At 45.8% G+C, this 26767-nt stretch overlaps 1 protein-coding gene across 1 annotated transcript in view; it reads left to right on the top strand.

Moving 5' to 3' along the window:
- The window catches only part of ASZ1 (ankyrin repeat, SAM and basic leucine zipper domain containing 1), a 1750578-nt gene that overhangs the window by 287573 nt on the left and 1436238 nt on the right, over positions 1-26767 (top strand). Inside the window, exon 3 of the mRNA XM_086919410.1 lies at positions 4114-4236. Within this exon, the coding sequence (XP_086775536.1) occupies positions 4114-4236 (123 nt within the window). The remainder of the gene's footprint in view (positions 1-4113; positions 4237-26767) is intronic.

Genomic DNA, 26767 nt, shown 5'->3' with positions numbered 1-26767 from the left:
CACTCAGAACCCTAGCCAAAGATTACTGTGTCACACTGGGTGGCCAACGTTGCTTGCTCTGCATTGCATTGCATGAACGTGTGTTAATTAGTGTGGACTTTACATGGTGTAGGACACTTTTCTACTACCAGCAGCTAGCAGCTAGGATGTTAGCCATGCAGAGAGGGTGGTATCTTTTTTTTAACTTTTTTTTTAATTAGTTCAATTTTGATAGAGATTTCCAGCTGCAGATTCGTTACCTTTTGAATATTTCCCAAGTGTCAGATTGGATATGGAAACATTTGAGCAGTACTTCTACATGATGGTAGGTGGAGTTATGTAGCTCCACACTAATTCAATCTGTTCCTTAAATGGTGTGCTGAGCGAGCCTATATAGGCTCCACTCCTGCTCAGTGACATCAGTTCTTTTCTTTCCATGTCACCAAACACTGATCCGGATCTACCTCTCCTGTCTTTGAGACCCTTACCTCGCTCAAAGAATTTGTTTTGCAGTGTGCAAGGGACATGTCACCTAACAAAATAAACCCTGCAAGTACCTTTGCAAACATATGTGTGTGCAGATCCTCTCAAAGAGGAAGACTCGGACAACCCCAATACAAGTCAAATGTCTGGTTCTGGTCCCGTTTGAGATCCCGAAGTCATTCCAGGGGTTGATCTTAGATGCAGACTCCATCGACACTTGTAGACACTCCCCAATTTTCCTCTCTGACGTCGAGTCATGCCTGTTCGACCTCAATCGAAGTTTAGCCCGGCTGCCCTCGAGGCTCCATTCCTCATTATTGATCTGCCTCCACAACAACAGGATACCCTGAATTCCCTATTTGGCACAGATTTGGATAATCTTTACGATGTGGGTGAATAGATTGGCCAACCTTATCACAAAGAGAATTGGTATGATGACTTGCAGGATGCTAATGGCCTGAGTCAGGTCTCTTCTCGCCCCTTGGCCCCTCCACTGAGGAGAGTGCTTCCTATACCATGGTTATGCATAGGGTGGCCGAAGTCATTGATCTCCAGGTCCCCACCTTGGAGGTCAAGACTAGTGTTCTTACGGAGGTTTTTCAGCCGAGGCAGACATCTACCGAGGCCCTCTTAGCATTTAACAAGGTCCTTATGGATACTTTGTTAGGAGCAGAGGCCAAACCTCGCTGCCAAATTGCACAACACCACCATCCTGCCCTCTGCGACTGTTTTTCTCTCCAAACTCCCCTCACCTGAAAGCTTAGTGAGGCAGGCATCAGCAAACAAGACTAATTCCTACTCATTCCGGCCAGCTTCCACTCTGATAAGGAGTTGAAAGGGGTGGAGCTGTTCGGGAAGAGGTTTTTTTCATCTACCAAATTGATAATTAGGTCAATGAATGCCAGATGCTTGCTGGGGTTCTAGCCTCACACCCTTTGGGACTCAGTGGGTCAAATCCTTCCAGGTGACCTCCAACTGGTCCCTCGCCTAGACCATATGCATGGTTGTGACACAGCCAAGTTCACCATTAGTTGTGGCTTGGACACCACCAGTTCCATTGGGCGGGGCATTGGCACCAGTGTCTTCATTCGCCATCACACTTGGCTGTGGTCCACTATTTTTTCAGTCATCCATCATGAACCTGCTGTTCAACAGGACTCCGCTGTATGGGGACAAGGCAGACTCTGCTCTTGAACTGTTCATAGAGAGCGGGGTAGTGACACTCCCCCTCAGTTTATATTCCCCATCTTGCCAGCTGCCTCAGCCCTACCGTTCCTTTCATAACTTCAGCAGAAGTACCCCATACTGCAAGTAAATCCAACACCAGCACGCTGGGTTTCAGTGAGGTAGACTCTGAGGCTGTTGGGACTGATGGCCTCATGCATTCTGCTGGTCAAGCACACCAGGTGACATATGTAGTCTCTGCAGTAGCATCTGAAGTCTCAATGGGCCCATCATCAAGGGGACCATCTACTTGATGTTGACTTCTATCCATCCATCAATGGGAGACTGGTACAGGGGCTTAGAACAGTCAATCAATATGGATTTGTAAAGTGCAGCTAATCACCCAACCGGGTATTTATGTGCCTGTAGGACTCAGAGGCTCTCTCAAACAGTCTTGATAGGAAAACTGGGAGAAAGCCATGAAAATGCGGAAAAATGAGGGGAAGGCACTCGCAAAACAGGAAAATTAAGTCCGTGAAAACAAAAGAGAAGGAACAAGAAGATACTAAACAAATGAGGGAAAAAGCTTTGAGAACGCACTGAAAACGAGGGAAAAGCAAGGAGAAGGCACTCAAAAAAATAGGGGAAGAAACAAAGGGAAAGCAGTGAAAATGGGGAAAGGCAAGGAGAAAGCAGTGACAACAAGGGAAAAGCGAGGCAGAAGAACCCAGAAAACAGGGAAAGAAGCAGGAGAAAGCAATGAAAATGTGGGAAAAGCAAGGAGAAATCACTCAAAAAATGGGAGAAAGGTAAGGAAAATACAGGCGGAGGAGCGATGCAGAAGTAGAGGGAGAGCTGGGCCTGGAGTTGGACAACACCACGACCATGTGGTCTTGAAACAATCAGGGGAAGGGGGGTCACGGACCCTCTGCCGGGACACCCTAACCCCTCGAAATGACTGGACAACCAAGGAATGTCCCTGGCAGGACAAGTGAATTCCAGGGTTGATGAGCTCAGCTGTCGCCACCTAAGCGGATCACAAGTAGCATTTGTGTCCAGAGGTGGTGCAAGGTCTCTTTCGTGAATGGGAAGAACCGTGACACGATCTGTTCTCGCAATGTAAGCACTTTTGCATGTTAGAATTTCCAAGGTGTCTCATGCTCGGAGACTTGTTCCTTGTAGTGTGGCATTCGGAACTCCTGTATGCCATTCAGACAACAACACTGTTGCCCAGAGTTTTCAAGAAGATCTGGACAGACCGGGACCAAGGCATCCTAGTGGCCTCGTATTGGGCATGAATAGTGTGGTATCTAGAGCTCCAGGGCTTGAGCATCTGTCATCCGATCAGGCTACTCCTCTGGGATTATCTGCTGTCGCAGCAGCAGGGCATGGTTTAGGCCTTTCGTAAAAGCCATCTACATGCTTGGAGATTAAGTGGTGATCATAGCTGACACCTTCGACCTTCTTCAAAGTTGGTTGATGTCATCTTGTCAGCCAGACATCCCTTGACAAAAACTGTATATGCTTTTTGTTGGGACAGATTTGTGGCTTGGTACTATATTTGGCAGATGGACACTTCCAGGCGAAGTTATATGATGTTGTGTTATTTGTTTTGTCCCTACCCCGGCAAAGCTTTGCTGGGGGCACAGTTTAAGGGTACCTTTTGGTTTTTTCTTGCGGTTGCCGGATCAGCCCTCATTCTTAAAGTCCCCAGTTGTTATGCTCTTTTTGAAAAGTTTACAACATTTGTTTCGTCCCTCACCCTTTGTCAGGCCCCAGTGGTGCCTTAATTTGGTTCTTGCTTTTCTAATGGGCACTCGCTTTAAGCTGCTTCACAGCTGCTCCTTGCGACTTCTCACTCTCAAGGCAGTGTTCCTCATCACCATAGCATTGGTGCAGAGTTTACAGGCTCTCTGTCATCTTGCCCAGCAAGTTAATCTTGTAGATTTGGGGATTGTTCTTGCCTAAGGTTGTGAAGCCGTCCCACACTGGTCCTACCAATTTGCTTTTTGAGCTCTATTTTTGGTGGTGCAGACACTCTTGAAAGCAACTGACCTCAGCCCTCTGGAATGGCACCGATATAGGCTCCACACGTCTTATCAGGAGCAGAATGACCTCGGTGTGTAGCAGCACAGCTCCACCTACTGGTATGCAGGGGTGCTGCTCAAAAGGTTAAGGATCCAGTCTGATGCCTGGGGAATACTCAAAAAGTGACAAATCTGCAGCTAGAGAGTCTCAACCAGAAAGAGCTTTTCCGATTGTAAGTAACTTGTTCTTTAAGACCAATTTTCTGTTCCTCTGAACTACCGGTCTGCCACCTGCCCCTATCGAAGGTATTTTTGTTTGCCGTATTATCTGCTTTTTAAGCAGAAGTCCTAGAAAAGATGAAATGTTACTCATTCTGAATTTTGACTGTTCGATGTGAAGCTATAGTTGCATAGACTCATCTACCATAACAATTCCATCTCTCCTTTTTTTCTTTGATAGGAGTTGATGTAGAATCCCGTTTCAAGTTTGGTTGGACACCTTTGATGTATGCTGCTAGTGTTGCAAATCTGGAAATGGTTCGTCTTCTCCTCGACAGGGGTGCTAATGCAAGCTTTAATAAGGGTGAGTTGTTAATAATTTTAAGTATTTTCCTGTATGTTCATCCACTATTGTCCCTTCTAGCACATGACAAAACCCCGCTTAAAAACTATGAAAAGTGTTGCTAGAGGCAACACATTCAGTCTTGCTGATCAATGACGATGTGTTGCCTTAGCTCAAGGACTCTTCCACAATTCCGCCTTGCGTGGCGTACACACATTTCATAACTTTGCACAAGTCTCAGGACTGAGAGTAAACTGGCAGAAATCGTACTTGTGTTCCCTTTAGGGCCACTTAGTTCTCCCTTATTTTAGTCTAACTGCCAGTTATAGGCTGCTTTGCACACGACACTCTGCACATTTGATTTTGAGCGACAATATTGTAGCAAACACTGCACGTTTTTTTTTTTATTGGTTCTTCTCTCTGGTACTATATCTGAACATCTTGTACAAGGTTAAACAACACTGTTACCTGTCTTCTGTGCTCGACTAGCAACAAAGCTTGGCATTCAGACACAAGTTACATACACATCTGCTATTTTCAAAAAGACACTTCATATCATATGCACCAAGACGTGCCATTTGAAAACAGAGAGGGGAATTCTTGCACAGGAGAGGTCCTGAGACGAATGCACCAGCCGTGCGCAACCTGAGATGCAGATTACCTAACAATAACACAAGTCATTGTGTTCGGTTCTAATGCCAGAGATTTATGATATCACCATGCCCACATATTGAGGGTAGGCTGATGCAGATACATCTTTAAACATGGTAGGACTTCTCATTGTAAACAGTTTACTTGTGATGTTACTCATTTTGCTGGCATGCATAAGTGTTATCGCAGCACAGTTATTTTATAATATGGCACGATCGTTTCAATAAATATTGTAAACTGTTCTTGTGTCTTTGTTTTGTTTGATATGAACATGCATGAGTGAGAAAACGAAACGTGATGATCTGTTTCCATGGTTCCCTTAGGGGACTCAGGTGTTGTGTTCTGGGGTCCTAACTTACCTGGGTCTCTGGAAAGGCACTTTGAGTTAGTCAGGATTGGGGTTCATAGGTACATAAGTGGTATGGTGACTCATTCCCTACATGCTGACGTTCTGTAATCCCAGGCATAGTTCTGTTGCACATAATCCTTGCAACATCGCGCTGCCAACGCTTGGTTGGGTACTTATTGCACAGGTCTCCTGAGTAGTGCTTGTGTGTGTGTGTCCATAATAGCCCTTACACCTACCACTGGAGTCGTCCATGTTGTTGGGGATTAATCCTTCACAGTGTTTAGGGAGCACCAAATTGTGTTGTTTTTCAAGCTTAAAAGGTTAAAAGGATAACCCATTTTTGTGTTGCACTTATTTTCCATTTCTGTTTTGTTTATGGCTGCGAGAAAGAAAAGATCCCTTGGTGACATAAACTGGCACAACAAATTGGTGTATAATTTACACCAATTTAGCCCATATATTAGAAATGAATATTTAAAAACCAATCAGTAAATTCTATGATTCCTCTTTATTTTTTTTTAAAATTGAATATTTGCAAAAGTTAAAAACAGTACATTCCAAATGCATTCAAAAACATGTACATAAACACCACATTACATTAAAAGTGAACAATAAAAAACAGATTTTTGCTAAAAAAAGGTTACTAATGCATATATAATCATCAAAGAAGGAGAAAGGAGAGAACAAAACAGACAATCCTATTTGTCATATATGTACATATCAGGGAACCTGATTATAGGAGACTGACCCAGGACGCACTCTAATTTTAGTATCTATGGATACAACTATATCCCTTGATTTTGTGAATCTAGGCGTCGACGCGTTTCAATGGTTTAATTACAATTGACCATCTTTTTCAAGACAGAATAGATACGTTTCTCCTATTACAGGCACTGGATGGTTGCCACTTTCGAAGAAATCCTGTGAATAGACATACTTCAATAAGTATTGTGTATAAAATAAATCAAACCTATCTGGTGCAATCACATTATTATTGACACTCATCATTTAGATCCATTGTAAGCCAAGTTCTGCACGGTCTATACATAATTCATTATAATTTGTACCAGCATGGTAAAACAACTTGTTATGCTACGGTTTGCTATTCAGTTCTTAATTTTTTTGGATCTCACCAGAACATTTTCTCAGGTTCATATCATTTCTCGTATATGGGCTCTTAATGCTCATTCTCTTTACCCCTTCCATTTAGACAAGTGGGTTATGTGTGTCCAAATTTAATCGGACTACCTATTGCCTCCCACCCCGGGACACAAAAGGGGCCAATCCATGATGTAGGTCTTGCTGATTTCATGTCTTTACCTTGTATCATATTCGCTTAATACGTCTTCCAATTTTCATAGTGTAACTCATCATGGACTTACTAATGCAGGTGGTGCTTTTATCTTTGTGGTAGAAGCAGATGATGCTTATCGATTTGAAGTATTTTATTCTTGGGTCAATTCCCCTCCTCCCTCCCCCCAGCTATGGATGCTAATTCAAAAACATTTAATACTACTCCTGCACTACCAGCACATTACAGAGCTTATGCGCTCATGGAAATACGGCTGTCTTACTGGGAACACAATACTTTGTTCCTTGGTGCCCTCCTACATGTATCAACACCTGTACGCTTGGGTCCTCTTGGTAATGATAGGGCGATCTGGCAAGCACTAGCTGGATATACTCCATACTCTGATGTAGCTAATCGCAATAGTGGACAAACATGCATTCTATCTTGCATTGGTTACACTATATAGACGCTTGACTCAATATGTGTTGTGTCAATACTTTGTTGACTGTGCCACCAGGGCCTCGCCTGCTAGGAATGCCCAGTTGCCTGCAGTGCAGACAATAGGTCCAGAAATTGTTCTTTCAGTTATGGGCAACGTGCCCACTAATTGTGAGGTAATTCAATTTTGGATTGCCCAAAAAATAGACCAACTTGAAGCTGTATTTCGGCTTACTGGATCACAAGACAAAAACAGAATATTAACTGTGCACCTACTACTGCAACTCATGGTGTTCAGTCTTTGCCACTGTATATACCATCAGTCATAGCACTCCATCAATGTGAGTCCTGCCGGATATGTTAAAACATATAGAGAAAGAGCACAGGGCAACTGTTGCCCTGGATTTTGGGCTGAAACTAATGGGAAACTTTCCTGTGGTGTTCACAATGATTCTGTCTAACATTAAGGGGAAAGCGGCATCTCTGGCTATACTAAGCTCGCAGCGGTCGCACAAGCTGAATGTGAACTTGGGCTACCTATGATTATTGATCATGTGTACATATTATTAGGACGCAATCATTTGGAAATCAGATCTACTCAACCACCTCTTGGCTAATCTAGTACAGTCAGGGAAGCAAAACCGTGAGTTTGTTAAAAAATCATGGGATAAATCTAAACAAACACAAAAAGGTAATCTTTGCATAGGTACTCCACCCCAGGGGCCGTTTGTCCGTGGTGATAATTATTACAGTATATTATATATACTGTGAAGAATATAATTGTAAGATGGTAAGAAGTACGGCAGATGCACATCACATCGAGATGACGCTGATAAAAACAGGACACCGATTAGTCCTTTGTTAGTTTCGGACACACTCTAGTTCTGCCACGAACCCAGAAGTCTAGTTGTCCTCGCCTGTACTCGGGTGTTGTTTGGCAGCATGAGCAGGTATGTACTGATCACTTGTTACGCGCGCGTTTTGTCTTTATAGACCGCAGGATACATGTAACTTGTAACCTGCTCTCTTTTGCACTTTGCCTGTTTCGGGATATTGAAGGACCTAGGGTCTAGTTTTGACTGACTGCGATAATAACCTTCGGGAAAGCGCGAGAAAAGAGAAGGAAAAAACGGTAGGGTGAAATGATGTTCCGGATTTTTGTATTGGATATACAATATAGTCAACATAAAACCTTGTGTTTGGGATTATTTTACGATGGAAGTGGTTATTTTTGCTTTGTCCGGGCTTTTATTCGACCAACCTGGTGTAATACCATGTTGTATGATTCTTGTAGGAGATACATACAGCACCTCAATTGGTATTCGAATCACAAAAGATAATGGATTTATCATATTATTGGCAATATTATTTGGGATCTTTTTACTTGGAGGACTTCACTTTTTGAAGTAAGGGACAGGCGGTCTATAAATGTATAATTGCTCAAGATTGGAATAGGAAATATGATATGGTTCAATTAAATGAAATATCCTTAATGTAATGTAATGTAATGTAAATGTAATGTAATGTAAAAAGGATTTGTAGAGCGCTGCGTTCACTGGACGGTTTCTTGGCGCTGATATTTATTTAGGAGTTTGGATACTTTAGCGACGATGTATGCACTAGGATTTGACACAGGAACACAGAATTTAGTTTGGAAGATTACCTTTATTGAGGTAAGAGTTACTGACCTGAAATATGTCATCTGATGATCATTACTAATGCATTAAAAGACCGTTGCCTCGCAGCATGAAACAATAATAAGAATTTTACTTTGGCTTCACAGAAACGCATTGAAAGAAGCCCTAAGGTATCTATATCATAAGACACTACTGTTTCAAATCACATGGGTTATGTACATATAAAAGAGCACTATGGTTGTAGCTAGAATGTTAACACATTTGGTCACAACATCACGACAACGGGTAAATGTAAAAAAATAAAGGGAACAGGATGTTCATGCAATGTAATGTAAAAATCATGTGAAGAATAAGGATAATGTTTTAGGACTTTTTTTATAATCTAATGTTAGAGGATCTGAGATATTTTGTGTAGGGAATTTGTATAATTAATGAAAACTTGCTTACATCAGAGTATGAAGGTGTTTAACATTTGTTCTGTTTTTGTGGCATCTTGCTTGACACTTATGGAATTGAGTAGCCCTTTGCACTGGGTTGTAAAATGTTTGGGCTTCATGGGATAACTGTAATGCATATAGTATTGACATTACAACTTCATACTTTGTATCACTTCCAGCCCTGAGGAAGCCGTAGGGTTACCCCCTATCAAGGCGAAACGCATTGGCATAAGGGATTGGAGGCTCTGTTGATATAAAAAGAAGAAAAACATAAGCCCTACTGATTATTGTTTGCTTTGTTGTATGAAAACTGTATTTTCTAGTATACAAGATGTGTGTGCTCCAAAAAACTGTTAATAACCCAGAGCGTAGCGTTGCAAAGAAAGCAGTTGTCAATGCAATTGGGATATTTGTGAAGAGGTATAACAAGCGCGGGAGTACAATCATTTTAATAACGGCTATCCGTCCGGCTATGGAAAGGGGTAGTTTAATCCAGCTCTCGACCTGCGACGTGAGATGGTCAATGGCTGGTCTGTAGTTGATTCGGATTACTTTGTCCGCATTGCAATGTAAATAAATTCCATGGTACTTAGGAGGTGTATCACACCAACGCAAGGGGAAATCCATGTCCACCTGGGTAGTTGCCGGCGTCATAGGGAAGATTTCCGACTTTGACCAATTGATGACCAGGCCCGAATGAACGCCAAATCTGATTCTCTCTTAATAAAGGAGGGAGGTTTTCTGCAGGGTGGCGAACAAATAGTAATACATCATCCGTGTGGAAAGAGGCAATAAGCGGGCCAGTATGAAGTTGTAAGCCCCTGTGGAGGTGGCGCTCCTGCGTGTGACTGGCTAAGGGATCCATTGCTATAATAAATAAGGGTGATAATGGACATCCCTGGCGGTTGCCTCGAGACCAGGAAAAAGGAGCTGTGAGAATTCCATTCACTCGGAGTCGAGCGACCGATTGGAGTATAGAAGCTGAACCCGGGCCCTCTAATTGTTTACTTGTTACCGCAGCCGGCACATCAAAGGGTTGTAGGCGACATGCAGTGTACATGCTGATCCTTCTCCTCCTTAATAAAACCGATTTATTTGAAAAATTCACGCTGCCCATCTTCAATCCAAACCATGGCAACCTCCTGCAAGTTATCTCTCAGGGCCTGGTCGCCTAGAGGGGACCGTGTTTCGTACAGTCATGTATATGTTACTAGGGTCTGTGTAATGTCAGTGCTAGTGGTTAATGGGGTCGCTTCTTCCGAATCAAGTTGTGTAATGTATGTCGCTTGATATTGTGGGCGCAGCATTCTCGCAAGTGTTCTGCCTGGTCTCGCGCCCTCACAGTATACCCTGGTCCTTGCATACTTCCCTAGGTATTTAACTTCCCTGGCGGCTGCACCATTGAATTCAACAATTAGTGCCAAACGGGTACGAAAAGTGGCTGTAGAGGGATCCGCACGGGAGCCCTCATCCACTTTCTTTAATTTCTGCTCAATTGTGTCCAATTCAGTGCGGATTGAGCAAAGTACTTCCACCTGCTTGGAGATACTAACCCTGTGAATAACATCTTTAAAAGCATCCCAGAATACAAGTTGGGAATCAACTGTACCTTTATTAAAGTCAAAATATTCCTTCATGGCATCTCCTATTTCCGTACAAAAAACGGAATCAAGGAGGGCGGAAAAGGAAACTGCCACAATGGACGCTGTTTGGGGAAGCAATGGAAAGTCCAGTACCGGGAAGACCGGAGAATGATCTGAGATCGTGCGGGGCAGGTATTCAATGTCAAGCATCAGTTGCGGTTTGAGGTACCAATAGTCTATCCGAGACCAGGACCCGTGTAGGGCAGAATAACATGAGTATGTATTGGTCTTGGGGTGATGTGCCGGCTAGGGATCTACAAGCAATGAGGTACGTAAGAGGTTCAATAGGCCTGAGACTGAGTGTGGCTTCGTAATTCTGTTTGGGCCCGTAGTGTCAGCAACAGGGTCAAGTGTAAGATTAGTGTCATACCTAATTTATCAAGTCCCAAGGATAGAGTAGGGAAGATGTCTGCAGAGTGTGTTTGGAGCATAAATATTCACCAATACTACAGCTTTCCCTCCCAGGTCACCTCTTATGAGCACATGTCTGCCCTCCGAGTCGGGTATTACATTCGCAGATCGAAAAGGGAGAGAGCAGTGCATCAAAATGCACACTCAACGTGAGTAGGAGCTGTAACATGAAAAGAAACTATTCCCTCCCCAAGTGGATGCAAAACTGTGAGTGGGTAGTGGGGCATAATGGATCTCTTGCAGGAATGCGATTTGGATGGTATGCCGTGCTAGGTAAGCTAATATTTGTCTACTCTTTTTGTGATCAGATAGGCCCCTACCATTCTAGGAGATGCATCGAAGTCGGAGACCGGAACTGGTACCGCTATGAGAGGTCATTTCCTCAGTTGTACAAGCATTGGCACGCATCAAGGGGTAATAGTGTACACAATCATCAGTATGAATAAGGAAAGTGCTCCGAGCATACATCTTACGTGTGAAACATAATCAAGTATCAAAACCACTCGCCCAGTCCCATCCTACTCCCCACCCCCATCGGATACACAACAACAAGGCACCCGGTGAATCCCACTATTGCACACCCAAGAAAGAATAAATAATCAAATACAAAAAGATTGAGAAGGAACAGAACAAAGTCATCCTACGGGTGATGGCAACGCTCCTTGGCAAAGTATGGGTATATAATTTGGGTATATAATTATTTATATACCCAATTTACAGCAAACTATGAAAAGTCTTCTAGATGTAACTAAAGAGTTTGGGTCTGTATCAGGCTATGATAGTAACAAAGAAAAAACAGAAATTATGGCCTGGAATATAAATACTGAGGGAATTGCATGTAAAAATGAGATGAGGTATCTTGGAGCTAGGATAACTCGTAATATAGCCGATCTTACTACAGTTAATTTTGCTTGGCTCAAAAAAGGAGATAAGTGCTAGCTTACAAGGGTGGTCACATTTACTACTTTCATTGTTTGGCCGGACAAATCTGGTGAAAATAATGATTTTGCCAAAGTTAGTCTTTTTATTTGAAACGGTCCCTCTGACGTTTAAGAAGGAATGGTTTTTAAGAATTCAGAGTCAGATTAGTACTTTTCTTTGGGCATCAAAAGTCTGCGCCTGTCGTGGAAGAAACTTAGGAGAAGGTTGGTGAAGGGAGGTTTAGCGGTTCCGGAACTGCAACTGTATTCATGGGCCTTTTTGTTGAAAAATAGTTGAATGTTGCTGAACAGACCGACAAATACATTAACTGGAAAAATGTTTGGAGCAATGTTGAAGAAGGAAGACTATGACGACAATGGCTTTATGCATAAGATTGCTGATCCGAAAATGTTCAAAAAGGTTAAGTTAAAGATTTTAAGAGATTTGGCAGAGACTTGGTTCTGAATCAGGAGGGCTTTAAAAATTCCCTATTACAGCCAGATGGCTTCTATTTGGGAGTCGCCGGGATCTCCACGCTGGTCTAGGGATTTGCTGGCTCGACCACTAAAGGAGAGGGGGCTCCAGAGATGGAATCAGTTATTTCTGGATGGAAAATTACTCTCTTGGGGGCTTTGTGAGGAGAAATGGAGTCACAGTTTTTCCCGATTTAAATATCTACAGATTCAAAGCTTGTTGGCGGTTTTGGGTGATCAAATTGAATAATGAGTTGGAGCAGAAGCTTTTTTCTAACAGCGTATTCAAGAAAGAAACGGCACTATGGTACTGGTCGATGTTAGAGATGGAGGATGGCCCTTTTAATTTACTGGAGACCCTGTGGGGAGACTGTTTGCCGGAGATCGCTTCGGAAGACCAATGGCAAGTAACAATGTCTATGCTTAATAAAATAGTAAAGCCTGCAAATTTAAAGAGGAATCATTTTTTCACGATGCACAGGGTGTATCTGAAAGAAACAGGTTAGTGTTAGATTCCTTATCTTAGAATATCCCCAGGCATCAGACTGGATCCGGAAATTTTTCGTTAGCAGTACCCCTGCCTGTCGCTAGGTGTCGTCTGCTGCTCCGCGTCAGTCGTCTGCGTCGTGATCGCCCGGGAGGACATTGTCGGAGTACTTAGACGCCGCCCTCGAGCGCTGACGTCAGTTCTTCTTTTTTCCACGCCTGCAAGTGCAGATCCGGGAAGAGCAGTACTCCAGTCAATGTTTGACTAAGTTTTTGATCTCTTTTGATCACTTTTCAAGTCGACCCTCGACTCGCGGTGCCGCTAAGGATGCTTGGTTTAAAACCTTGCGAGGACTGTCACCGCCTCATGTTGGTGACAGACCCCCACCGTCGGTGCCTTTATTGCTCCGGGGCCGACCACGATGACAAGTCGTGCCCCGACTGAAAGGCCTTGACCTCGAAGGCTAGACGGGAGCGGTTCCATATGCTGCTCGAGCTCCAGCAGTCGGCTCCGCGCCGCTCGAAGCCCTGGTCGAGGAGGAAGTCGAGGGACCGGTCACCGAGCCGCAGTCTGGCTCCAAGTCTTCAGGTAAGTCAAGGCATTGGAAAAAGAAGTCGATGAGGCGTCATCGCTCTTCCGACTCTCTTCCCCCCCCCCCCCCCACCCCCCACCCCCCCCGACGCTCGCACGATGCGGCCGGGGGTTCGGGTGACCGCCCATGTGGCTTTGTCGGAACCGCAGGTGCCATGTCCAGCTCCATACCCGCCGGTCCCTGGGCTGCACGTGACACCGGAGGTGGTCAGCGCTTTCCTCTCCGCCATGAGGTCAGACTTCCCTCCGTCGGAATCTGCTGAGGCACCTTCGGGCCCCGTGGGTCTGACTGGGAGCCCTAGTGGGCCAGCGGCTCTGGGCCCGGCGCCATCGGGTGCTTCGGCCCAGGCGCCATCGACGACTCCGGTCACGACTCTGCAGTATCCAGGCCTGGATCCGTGCCATTGACAGTCGACCTCACGACTCCTCTGCTGGTGCCGACCACAGGGGTGTCGCTCCCGGCGCTGTCTCCGGACGACGTCGACCCCAGTTTCAGCCCCGGTCCTGGCCCGGCGTAGGACCAGTGCCGCTCGGCGCCGCTCGGCACCGTCTCCATGGATGGGGCCTTAACTTTCAACCCAGCTCCATAATTTTTGCCTGATTATCAGGAGATGGATGACGAGGAGGACTGGGAGGGTCTGAAGACCCTCTAACACTGCAGTGTCAGTTGCGTCAGGACTAGGCAGAAAAGCTAAGGGATGCTAGTGGTCTGGACACTTCGCCCAACACTGGATTCGTCTCTCCTCCCTCCGTGGCTTCGGAGGAGGGGGCTGCTCACAGTGTGGTGTTGAACAGGGCGGCCAAGGCCTTGGCTCTTGAGCTTCCTGTCGCGACCGTGAAGACTAACCTCCTAACTAAGGTGCTCAAACCACAGGCAATCTCCTCGGAGCCTCTACTGCTGTTTAACGAAGCCCTCTCCGACGTTCTGCTGGGTACCTGGTCTAAGCCCTCCACAGGCCTTCCTGTGGATCGGAACATGGCCCGACGCCACCGTCCGGCTCCAGGCGACCCTAACTTTGTCCTTGCACCCCACCCCCGAGAGCCTGGTGATCCAGGCCTCTACGTCCCAGACTGTATTCCCGACTGCTCCTCCGGATCAGGAATCCATAAGGTATGATAAGTTTGGGAAGAAACTGTTCCCCGCTCTGAGTTTAAGGCTGAGGTCTGTCAACATCGCCTGCCTTTTGGGCCGTTACACCCACTCTCTGTGGGATACGGTTGCGGACGTGCTGCCACAGTGTCCGGAGGAGGCCCGCGCAAAGCTCACCCAAGCCCTGGCAGAAGGGCAGGATGCAGCACGGTACTCAATAGATGTGGACTTGACACCATGGACTCGCTGGGTAGAGCGATTGCAACGAAGGTGGCGGTTTGCCGCCACGCCTGGCTGAGGTCCGCCAACTTTTCGGGGGATGTCCAGGCCTCGCTCATGGACATGCCCTTCGATGGCCGTCGCCTTTTTGGCGACAAAGTGGACAATGCGCTGGAACGTTTCAAGGACTCCAGGGCTGCGGCCAAGTCCTCGGGCCTAGGCCAGCGCCAGCAAACTTCCTTGGCCACGAAAGGGGCGAAAAACGGAAGGGGCGCCCCCACAAGTCAAGCCAGCCGGCCACAGAACCAGTCTTAACGTGGTTGCAGAAGTGGTAACCGCTGTGGCGGTCCCGGGGGACAACGGCAGGCTCAGTCCACATCCACTCCCGCAGCATCTGCCTCTAAGCCTTCCTAGTCCGGCATTTCAGGCCCATTCAACGCCAGTGGGGGGCAGGGTTCGCCATCACCTCCTCCACTGGCACACCATCACGTCGAACAGGTTGGTGCTGCAAATCGTCCAAAGGGGCTACTCCCTCCCCTTCAAGGCGACCCCTCCAGCCATGCCACCACAGTACCACCGCATGTCGGGGGATCACTTGAAACTTCTGCAGGAGGAAGTTATGGCCCTCTTGGCCAAGGGGGCCATCGAGCGCGTTCCTGGGCCAGAAGTAGGACGTGGTTGCTATTCCCACTACTTTCTGGTACCCAAGAAGGGCAAAGGAGGCCTACGCCCTATCTTGGACCTATGGAGCGTCAACGGCTTCCCCTGGAAGGAGAAGTTCAAGATGCTGACTTTGGCTCCAGTCCTGGCTGCCCTGGACCCAGCAGATTGGATGGTAGCGTTGGACTTGGAGGACGCTTTTTTCCACATCCCCGTCCTGCCGGCCCACCGGCGCTACCTGCGATTCACGGTAGGCCACGAGCACTTTCAGTTTACCTTTCTCCCGTTCGGCCTTACCAGCGCCCCTCGGGTGTTCACGAAAGTGATTGCGGTGGTCGCAGCTCATCTGCGCAGATCAGGGGTTTTGGTCTTCCCCTATCTCGACGACTGGTTGTTGAAGGCGGGCTCGACCCACAAAGTCGTCTCCCACCTTCAGAATATGGCCGACCTCATGCACTCCCTGGGGTTCTCCATCAACATGCCAAAGTCACACCTGTGCCCCTCTCAGAAGCTCCTTTTCATCGGAGCGGTTCTGGACTCGGCGCAGTTTCGGGTTTCTCCCCCCTAACAGCTGGTTCGGGATATTCAGGCTCCGGTTCAGATCTTTCAGCCTTTATCCCGAGTTTCGGTCAGGTTGACGTTGCGGCTCCTGGTGCTGATGGCCACCTGCATCCTTCTGGTGCATCACTCCAGGTGGCGGATGCAGGCTCTGCGGTGGGACCTGAAGTTTCAGTGGGCACAGCATCAGGGCAACCTGTCCGACCACATCCTGATCTCGGAGGGCACTGCGAGTCAGTTGCAGTGGTGGCTCACGATCCGCGATTGGGTCAGCGGCAGATCTCTCTCCCTACCCCAACCGGAGCATGTAGTGGTGACGGATGCGTCCCTCCTGGGATGGGGGGCCACATGGGAGAGAGAGAGATCAGAGGACTCTGGTCTTCGGCGGAGTCCCGGCTTCATATCAACCTTCTGGAGCTGCAGGCGATCCAACTTGCACATAAGGCATTCCTTCACTCTGTCCGGGGAAGTGTAGTGCAGGTGTTCAAGGACAACACCACCGCCATGTGGTACTGCAACAAACAGGGCGGGGTGAGGTTGTGGACCCTTTGCCAGGAGTCTCTGCGCCTCTGGCATTGGCTGGAACACCAGGGTGTCACCCTGGTGGTTCAATACCTGGCAGGTTCCCTGAACGCCAGGACGGACAAACTCAGCCGCCGGTACATGATGTATCACGAATGGCGTCTGAAGTCTGACGTGGCGCAAGGTCTCTTTCAGCTGTGGGCAGAGCCTTGGTTAGATCCATTTGCCACCGAAGAGAACGCGCAATGTCATCAATTCTGCGTGTTGGAATTTCCAAGGCGGCACTCGCTCGGCGGCGCTTTTAGTCGTGAGTGGAACTGCGGTCTGTTTTCCGCCTGTACCACTTCTGCTTAGAGTGCTGAAGAAGCTCAGGCGAGACCGGGCCCAAGTCATCCTTGTGGCTCCGGACTGGGCACAAAGATACTGGAATCCCGAGCTACTCAGTATGTCAGTCGATCCCCCGATTAGTCTGCCTCTTCAGGAGGACCTTCTGCCGCAGCAGCAGGAGACGGTCCTCCACCCGAACCTGTCCAGTCTCCACCTACATGCGTGGAGATTGAGCAGCGGCAGTTGAGGCCATTTGACGTGCCTCCTAAAGTTTGCTTATGTGATTCTGGCAGCCAGGCTTCCCTCCACAAAAATGGTATACGCCTGCAGGTGGAACAAATTTGTGGTATGGTGCACAGCAAAGGCTGTGGATCCACTCTCTGCCCCCCTTTCAGAGGTTCTCCTCTTCCTTCTTTCTCTTGCCCAGCAGGGCTCTGCTCTGGGCACTATCAAGGGCTACCTCTCGAACATGTCAGCCTTCTTAAGGCTTCCTGATCAGACTTCTCTTTTCAAGACCCCTGTTGTAAATAGATTCTTGAAGGGCATCACACACATGTTTCCTCCTGTTCCCTTCGTGATGCCTCAGTGGGACTTGAATCTTGTTCTAACATATCTGATGTGAGCTCCCTTTGAGCCACTTCATAACGGTCTTCTTCGTCTTCTGACTCTTAAAACTGCATTCCTGATTGCCATCACCTCTGCCAGGATAGTGAGCTAGCTCCAGGCTCTATCTTCAAAACCTCATTTCCTCTCTGTCCATCCGGATAAAGTTGTTCTGAGGACTCGTCCGTCTTTCCTGCCCAAGGTAGTCACAGCCTTTCACATCGGGCAGTCCATCACCTTGCCAACCTTCTTTCCGCATCCCTCGAAAGAGGAAGAGAGGCTCCACCGTCTGGACCCAAAACGTGCTCTCTCCTATCTAGATCGCACATGCCAGTGCAGGGTGGACGACCAGCTCTTTGTTGGTAACGTGGGTGCTAAGAAGGGAAGTGCAGTGCACAAACGGACCCTCTCTCGGTGGGTCCTCTTGTGCATCAAAGTTTGCTAATTCTTGGCTAAGAAGGAGCCTCCAGTTGGGCTGAGCGCCCATTCCACTCTGGCCATGGCAGCTACTACTGCCCTGGGTAGGGGAGTTCCCTTGCAGCACATCTGCCAGGCAGCTACGTGGTCCTCGCTGCACACGTTTGCTAGACGCTACTGCCTGGACAGCCAAGTCCAGAGAGATGGCTTTTTTGCGGCCGTTCCATTCTCCAGGACTTTCTGGTGTGATCTTGGTTCGCAGACCCACCACCGGGTTGGTATTGCTGGGGTATCTATTCTAAGGTAAGGAATCTAACACTAACCTGTTTCTTTCAGATGCACAAGTTACTTACCTTTGGTAACGATATATCTGCCCCACCCATCCTCCCCGTACTGCGAACCGATATGGCACCAGTGTCGGTTTCAATCATGGCTCTGCTTTCCTGGCGCGGAAAGCTATGTACAGAACTGACGTGAGGGCGGCGTCTAAGTACTCCGTCATTCGGCGATGACGACGGACGCGGAGTTGCAGACTACGCCTAGCGACGCGCAGGGGTACTGCTCACAAAAACTTTCCAGATCCAGTCTGATGCCTGCGGATATTCTAAGATAAGGAACCTAACACGAACTACTGTTTCTTACAGATATATCGTTACCGAAGGTAAGTAACTTGTGCATTGGTCCCCGCGAAGGCTCTCAAAATTTTACTCCGGCGGAGTGGTGGTGTGCCCTAAGTGCAAAAGCCCTAATGAAGACCACCTGCACATGTTTGTATGGTGCCCGAAGATCTTTGCTTTTTGGGAAGTCGTGAGTACCCATTTGTCGAGCGCCCTAGGGTTGCAGATCAAGGTAAGCCCTGAGTTGGTTATATCTGGAAGGCTCAATCTGCAAGGTAAGGGTACAGATGACAATGCAGAGCTTATTTTTGATGCTGTGCTTCTGGCGCGAAGAGAGATATGTAAACTATGGGTCTCGACGGTCTCGCCAATAGAGGTTGATTGGTTACGTTCTATGAGATTTATTGCAAAATTGGACATTTTGGATCAGACCAGGAAAAAATATACATTTTGGTCTCCTTTTTTTGGCACGTTTTGGGTGAGGGTAGGGTGAGACGGTGTTCAGAAAATACAAATCCAATGATTAAGCCTTAGCCTGCCTCGGCTGGTGGAAATCTTTTTTGTTTCTGGGAAGATTTGGGGTAAGGGCTGATGAGCCATGGAAGAAGGCTCTCCGTCCTTTTCAATCGAGGGTGGGCAAATGAGGATAAAATAAAAAAATATATATATATTTGTACTCCATAAACAACTCAGATTATTGGTAATCCTTTTCATATACATGATCCATTTCTACAGACCTACATTTGATGTCTGTTGAAAACCCACCAACCCCACGTCATTTTCTACCTTTATTTACAACAGCCAAATATCATAGATAACATACTTCATTAATAAATATTATAAATTGTTATTTAGCTCTGTATACAACTGCCACTTATGTCTGATAATGACATTATTCTGAATAAAAAGCAAAGGTATTACCTATTGAGGAACCGCTGATTGGCTATAAAATCTACAATAACATCCTTATGTGACTTAATTGTAATGAGGCCTTTTTTATAAAGCTTTCTATTGACTCACATTAGTCATCAGAAACATACCTTATTTTGTTCTTGTTGGGCCATTATTCCTTACATAATCCCCAATCTATTGTGTATTCTGCTATAAACTAAATCATAAAAAGACAACCTTTTGTTATTTGATTATAATTGAAGCCTTTTTATGCAACTTCCTGTTGCCCCTTATTAATCATAAATAAAGTACCTTATTTTATTTCTGTTGGGCCATTATTCATTCCATAATCCCAAATCAAACATATATCTTGCTAAGCACCCCAAAAGATCACCTCTATTAGTAGTGGTATCAACTATATCCTCTGTCGAAGTTCAAAAAACATCTGAAATTACCACTTTGAATTTTAATCCAACAATTCTCCTTAAACTGCTCCTATTCTTGAAACAACGTACCTTCATTCACATGTAAATTTAATTCAATCCTCACGGTCTTCAATGTTCAATACCATATTGTCCTCTTCTGATCATTCATCAATGATGCTTTCTGTATAAAGATATATTTACACCAATGACTTCCTTTAATAACAATAAGCTGACACTACCATAGGAAGGCGTTTCCAATGCCATATTACCATAATCAGGGAGAAACCTCTATCACACCCTAAGCAAGTATACCCCACATAGTGATTAATTAGATGTATGCATTGGTTTGCCTCACTTAATGTCAACAATCACCCCTTATACTGTCTTTGAATTTAATCAAAAGCAAGTAAATTTACACTCCAATATATTATTTCTTCCTTTCCCTACTCCGTTATAGTGTATTGCTAATATATCGCTATTCAATTCTCAACAAAAATAGACCCCATACGTGTATTTTGCTCACCGTCACAACTTCGATAAGCCGCTCCCTTGAACAGCTGGTCCAATAAATCCTGCTGTCTGAAAAGCCCTCTCTTTTTTTTTAACTAAAGTCTGCACCAATCTGCTTCCATTCACATTTATACTCTAAGCCAATAATGTGGCTTGTTTCCAAGCCTCCTTATTAACAATTTATCTGGTTTCCACTGTGGTCCGACGCGGTTCCTAACCAATCATATCACTTGTTACCAGCGCTCACCTCCATACAACAACTTCCTCTTTCTACATAGTTTCGACCTGATTGATTTCCTGTTTGTCACTGAGCAATTTAATTGGTCAGCGTGCGCAAACTGCTACCAATGCCCACTTCCATACAACAACTTGCTTTTTCTACATAATCTCGACACAATTTTTTTCCTGTTTGTCACGGAGCAATGCTGTTTTTTCATTTGTTAGCGTGTGCAACCTGTAGTATTCCGCCGTATTCCAATGGTATAATTTAATGCTTTAAATATTATTTGCAAATAATAGCCAAACAAAATTAATCTTAATGGATTCATTTGTTACAAAATTAGCTGTGAAACGTCTGTGATTATTAAAAGGACACCATTGATTTAAAAATCCATTTGGGGTACCAAAACCTGGCAGGTCCAGTGTACGAATACTTTATTTCGCGCCTGCTTAATTCTAACTGAAATGTTTTTACTGAATGACACAGTTCAGTGGACTACATGTCTAGGATTGCCTAAAATTAAAGAAATGATTGCACAAACCATTCCTTTCTATGCACGGTTTGAAAATTGGCTACATTTCTACAAATTTCACTGCTGACCAACTAAATAGTATGTGAAGAAGTGTGGCTCACCGGTTAGAGGAGGCAGACCCAGAAGCAGAGGTCGGCCCGGGACCAGGGTTCAATTCCTGACGCGGCAGGGTTTGGAGCCCAAATGTCCACGGACCTGATAATTCTCGCTTCGGTGCCTACTTGAATCAGGGGTTCACGCTCTGCAACTCTGGGCAATAGCTTGCTCAATCTCCACTACGGCCCCCGCAGCGGGATGCCTGGCTTTCACCTTGGGGGTGCCCAGCTGGGCTATCCCACAGGGAAAAACCAGGACGGGTTCCCAAAGCAAGCGCCGAGATACCCTTTGTGGTGATACGTGCGCTATATAAGAAACTACATTACCATTTATTTTACAGATTTGTACATGTAACACCACACTTTTAGTTCCTCATGGGTGATGTCTGTGGCCAGTGGACTCAAATGGATGTCATGCTCTTTTTTTTTAATTCCACACCAGGGTTTAAAGCTAGCCAACCTGATCCTCGTTATTCTTGGTTGCAACTTGCAGTTTAGATTATTATTATTATTATTATTATTATTATTATTATTATTGAGGTTTTGTAGAGCGCATAGCAACCCGGAAGCATCCCAGCGCTGAGACCAAGACAGTCGAGAGGGTGGCTCGTCAGGGAAAAAGGGCAGGGGAATCAGGGGAAGAGGTGCATTTTCAGTAGTTTCACAGAGAATCGCCGTCCGCCTGTGCGCGCTTTTTTCACCCTGTGAACTGTGATGAGGTGTTCGTGATCCGAGCGGAGGGATCTTGTGGCTTTGTAGGGCGTGATAAAGTTTTTAAGGATGGGGGGGCCTTTATCCTGTAAGAGTTTGAGCCAGACAGAGAGCCTTGAATTCAACTCTTTGTCTTACTGGAAGCCAGTGAAGGTGCTTCAAAGCTGGTTTGGCCGAGGATCTAGCTGGTGTGTTGGTGAGAAGCCGGGCTGCGGCATTCTGAATACTTTGTAATTTATTGAAGGTGGCTTCGGGGGCTCCCAGGTAGATGGCATTGCTGTAATCCAGCCTAGATAGAATAAAGCCTTGGATAAGCAGTTTCCGGGAGATGGGAGGGAGTAAGGGCAGGATTTTCCTGACAGATCTAAGAAGCCCAAAACAAATCCCAGCTGTTTTTTTGGTTTGGGTTTTATCCTCAGAGGTGTTGGGAACTGGGAGTTTCTCTGGCAGAGGGTCCGAGACTTTGAGTAGTTGTTTTAAGATGATAAAGGTTTCTCTGGCGGAGCAGGAGGAGTTTTTTATTCTTTCATCAAAGAATTGGCTTTTGGTATTACGTAGTGCGAGTTTATAAGTTCTTAAGGAGGCGCGGAAGGCACCTTTTTTGGCTGTGGATTTGTCCTTCCTGATGGACACTTCAAACCCTTTAAAATGGTTGCATTCCTTGGCGTTACCCTTAATTCCAGCCAGTTATTCGTGCCTTTCAATCTGACATGTAAACGACTTGTGGCAAAAAAAGATGCAGCCTACACAATATTGCATCTCAAAGTTAGAACGGCTCCCTTTCACTATAGCAGAACACCTGCTCCTGCATGGTTAATGGCGTAATAACTCTGCTAATTTCAACATTTCAATTTAGAGATTGCATGCAACATTTCTTTGTCGGTAGATACTTGCCCCTCGGAGGCAGCTTCATTCATGAATTATGAATAATCTCATTTTCTTATCGCTGTGAACGTGCAAATAAGGAGGTCTTCTTTACTGCAAAGGAATGCAACTCTTCTGTCGGACATTCACTTATTTGTCAAAACTTTACTATTCATGTCGCATGTAATGCTTCAGTAGCGAATTTGGCCTGTTTTATAAAAGGAATACCAGCCCCTTCCATAATTCCCCTTATTCATTTTCTTTCAAACTGAAGCTATTTAATGTTAACTGATCACGAATGTTGTGAATGAAAGCTGTGATCCCATATATTTTGTCGGTTTCCTGCATTGTCGCCTGCAGCAATAACATGCTCTTCTAACCTCCGCAAGGAGGACACAATAGCTCATTGTGGCCTTTCATTCCAACTTTGACGGCAGGTTTTAACCATCTAAGCAGATTCAAAGCATTATAGTCTTAAAAAAGAAGTAGCACTAACATCTGCTAGAGAGACCTTTGAATTACAAGTTGCACGGACATCCAGTGAAATACAGTCCTTGTTAAACACCAATCCCCCAATACATTTCGGCAAATTAGTTCATTGTGTTTTAATGCATCTAATACTGCTGGCCTTGCTCACTTTTTGAAAGTTCTCGGTTCTGGCATAGTCAGTTCCTTCCAAAAAATCTTTGGAGTAATACCATCTTTTATTCATACCCTTTTTTACTAGTGTGTTCGGACAGCATCCCTTTGGTATTATTCCTCAGTTGTCATTTTGATTCTATTTTTGCTCTTCAGCAATGGATGTTCCATCTTGAAACCCTCTGGAACTACCACTGTTTCATTTATGTTGTGAACGCATGCTAAGGTTCTTGAGTCTTACTGCTACAAGAACTGGATCTTGAATGATGGTTGACATTCCGACATGTCTGGTGTGCCTGCACCCCATGTGTTTCATTATTTGTGATGCACCTTTAAATGGGCCTTGGAATTTAGACACAACATTTATTCACATCTGCTCATTTCAAAAAGACACCTTGTATCATATACATCAAGACATGCCGTTTGAAAACAGAGAGGGGAATTCTTGCAGAGAAGAGGTCCTGAGAGAAGTGCGCCAGCCTTGTGCAATCTGAGATGCAGATGACCTATTAATAATACTAGGTATGGGGTTTGGTTCTATTCCCAGCTCTATCACCGTGCCCACGTAGTGAGGATAGGCTGAGGCATATATATCTGTTCGAGGCATATGGGCTGCAGATGGTACATTATGAATAGATCGCCATCTGGTGTTGGGCTCGGATGATTGCACTTTGTTTTTCTCTTGGAGAGTCTTTTGTATCTTGGTGACTCCTCCCTCGGTTGGTAGTGTGCATGGGCATCGGCTCCATCCTTAGATTGTTTTTTTCCGCCATCGGGTTCGGATGAGGATCGAGACGCTCCAGATCAACTTCAGAAGAAAGTGATTTATCGGCGCGTATTCCCTTTCCAATTCGACGGTATTGTTATCGAACGCGTTCATTTCCATTCAGACGCGTTGCAAATTCAAAATCGAAGAGAAAAACTTGGATCTACGTCGAAGAACAGGAGGCCTTTCTCGACGCAGTCAAGCCCGGAGTCCATGGAAAGGACTCCATTCAAAAAATGTCCAACGTGTGGTGCTAAGTTCCCACACAAGGACCTACACGAGGTGTGCAACCTCTGTCTATCGCCTGAACACGAATCCAGGGACTGCGAAGCCTGTGCAGCATTCTCCTCCAAGCTAACGATTAGAAATCGTCGAGCTCGAAGACACGAGGTTTCCAGAATGCAGGCGGAAGCGATCCCGGAGCTGTTCGGAGACTAGCAAATCGAGGAAGAAGAGGACCAGTCGGGTTCGGAAGGGGACCAGTCGGAGGTTGAAGAACTCCTCGAGCAACAAACCGTGAGTGACGACGTCCCCTTACCGAAAAACCGACCCCGTGCGGTAACGACCCCGCCCTCGGGCCCGGTCAAACCGCTGAAAAAAGTTTCCGACGCCCCGCCCTCGGGCCCGGCAACGAAACCGAAACTGAAACCGAAACACTCGGACTCCCACCATGTCGGATCCGAGAAAAGGGCGACATCGACTTCGGCACCGAGGCTACATACAAAGGAGAGCTCGGTATCGAAACATTCCATGTCGAAACATAAATATGACTTATCGCCCTAGATACACTCGATACCCAGAAAGTCGGAATCGAGCAGACATTCGGTGTCAAACAACAAGATCTGACGATCGAAAACAAAAGCACCTCTCGGAACCAGGACCTTCGGTATCGATTCAGGAGCAACAGACAGATCCCAAACAAAAGATCTTGTTTATTGATCCACAAACTGGGAAAGTGGTCACGAAGAAGAGAAAGAGTGAACAGTCAGAAGATAAACCTCTTCCTTCAAAGAAGAGAACAATGGGGACGAATATAACTCCTCCTGCTTCTCCTCGTCCTAGAGTCACAACCTCTTCTCCTATTCCTCACAATAGGCCAAATATTCCTACACCTTCCACACCAAGACCAGCTACACCTCAGTCAGATGTAGACAGTGATCTAGGGGAGGGAGAACCTCAAGGGGATGACGAAACTATCCCAGATGAGGAGGACCCATGGGAAAATTATGATGTAGGGTCAGATGAGGACAACGACCCAGAGCTATATCCCTCAAAGCCTTCACCACCTGATGATAACACAGGTTTTGTGCAGCTCATTAATAGGGCAGCAAAATATCACAAACTAGATATGCATACAGAACCTCAAATAGAGGATTTCTTGTTAGAGACTCTACCTAATGCACAGGGAACATCAGGTACTCTTCCTATGTTGAAGGGTCTTCTTAGTCACACAGAGGAAATATTCGAAAACCCAGTGAGAGCCAGGGTGTTAAACCCAAGAATTGATAAAAAATACAAAGCGGCTCCAAAGGACCCAATATTTATTAGAGGGCATGTACCTCTAGACTCGCTGGTGGTCTCAAACGCTCGTAAAAGAGCAAACTCATTATCTACAGGAGAGGCTCCTCCACCAGATAAAGAGTCGAAGTTAATAGGTGCATCAGGCAAAAGAGTAGCATCACAGGCAGCGAATAGCTGGCGTATAGCCAATACACAAGCACTACTCGCACGTTACGACAGGGCACATTATGATGAGTTAGAAAAACTTCTCACACATCTCCCAAAAGAACATCAGAAAAAGGCAGATCAATTAATACAGGAAGGTAAAATAATAACCAATACTTCCATTAAGTGTGCATTAGACGCAGCAGACACTGCAGCAAGATCTATTAACACCAGTGTCATGCTAAGAAGGCATGCATGGCTTAGAATCTCAGGATTCAAACAAGAAGTACAAACAGCCCTACTGAACAAACCATTTGATCAGAAGACATTGTTTGGTTCAAGCACAGACGAGACATTAGAAAAAATGAAGAAAGATACGGAAACGGCTAAGTCAATGGGAGCATTGCAACAGCCAACACACAGAGGTTCCTTTCGTAGATCCACCTATAGAGGGGGCTCAAAGAACACAGGAACGAATCAGCAATCCACATCTTTCACACCAACATCACCCAGAGGTAATTCAAGAGGCAGTTACAGAGGTAACAACAATAAGGGTAGAGGCCGCGGAAATAATAACAACCGCAACGCCTCAACACCAAAACAGTGACTTCATAGAGCTCCCCCCAGACCACATAACACCGGTCGGGGGACGTCTATCACAGTTCCTACCTGTCTGGGAAAACATCACGTCAGACAAGTGGGTGAGACAAATTATCCAACATGGTTATTGCCTAGAACTCACAGCTACCCCACCAAACATCCCCCCCAAACAGCGTCCAATGAGTCAAGATCATCTGACATTGTTAAGAGAAGAAGTTCTAGCACTTCTACAAAAGCATGCAATAGAGAAGGTCCCAAAAGATCAACAAGGAACAGGAGTATACTCTCTATA

This window comes from Lissotriton vulgaris, chromosome 1_1 (genome assembly GCF_964263255.1).
Source record: "Lissotriton vulgaris chromosome 1_1, aLisVul1.2, whole genome shotgun sequence".
Classification (NCBI taxonomy): domain Eukaryota; kingdom Metazoa; phylum Chordata; class Amphibia; order Caudata; family Salamandridae; genus Lissotriton; species Lissotriton vulgaris.
The sequence above is the reverse complement of the archived record's forward strand: the minus strand, read 5'-3'. Positions and strand labels throughout refer to the sequence as shown.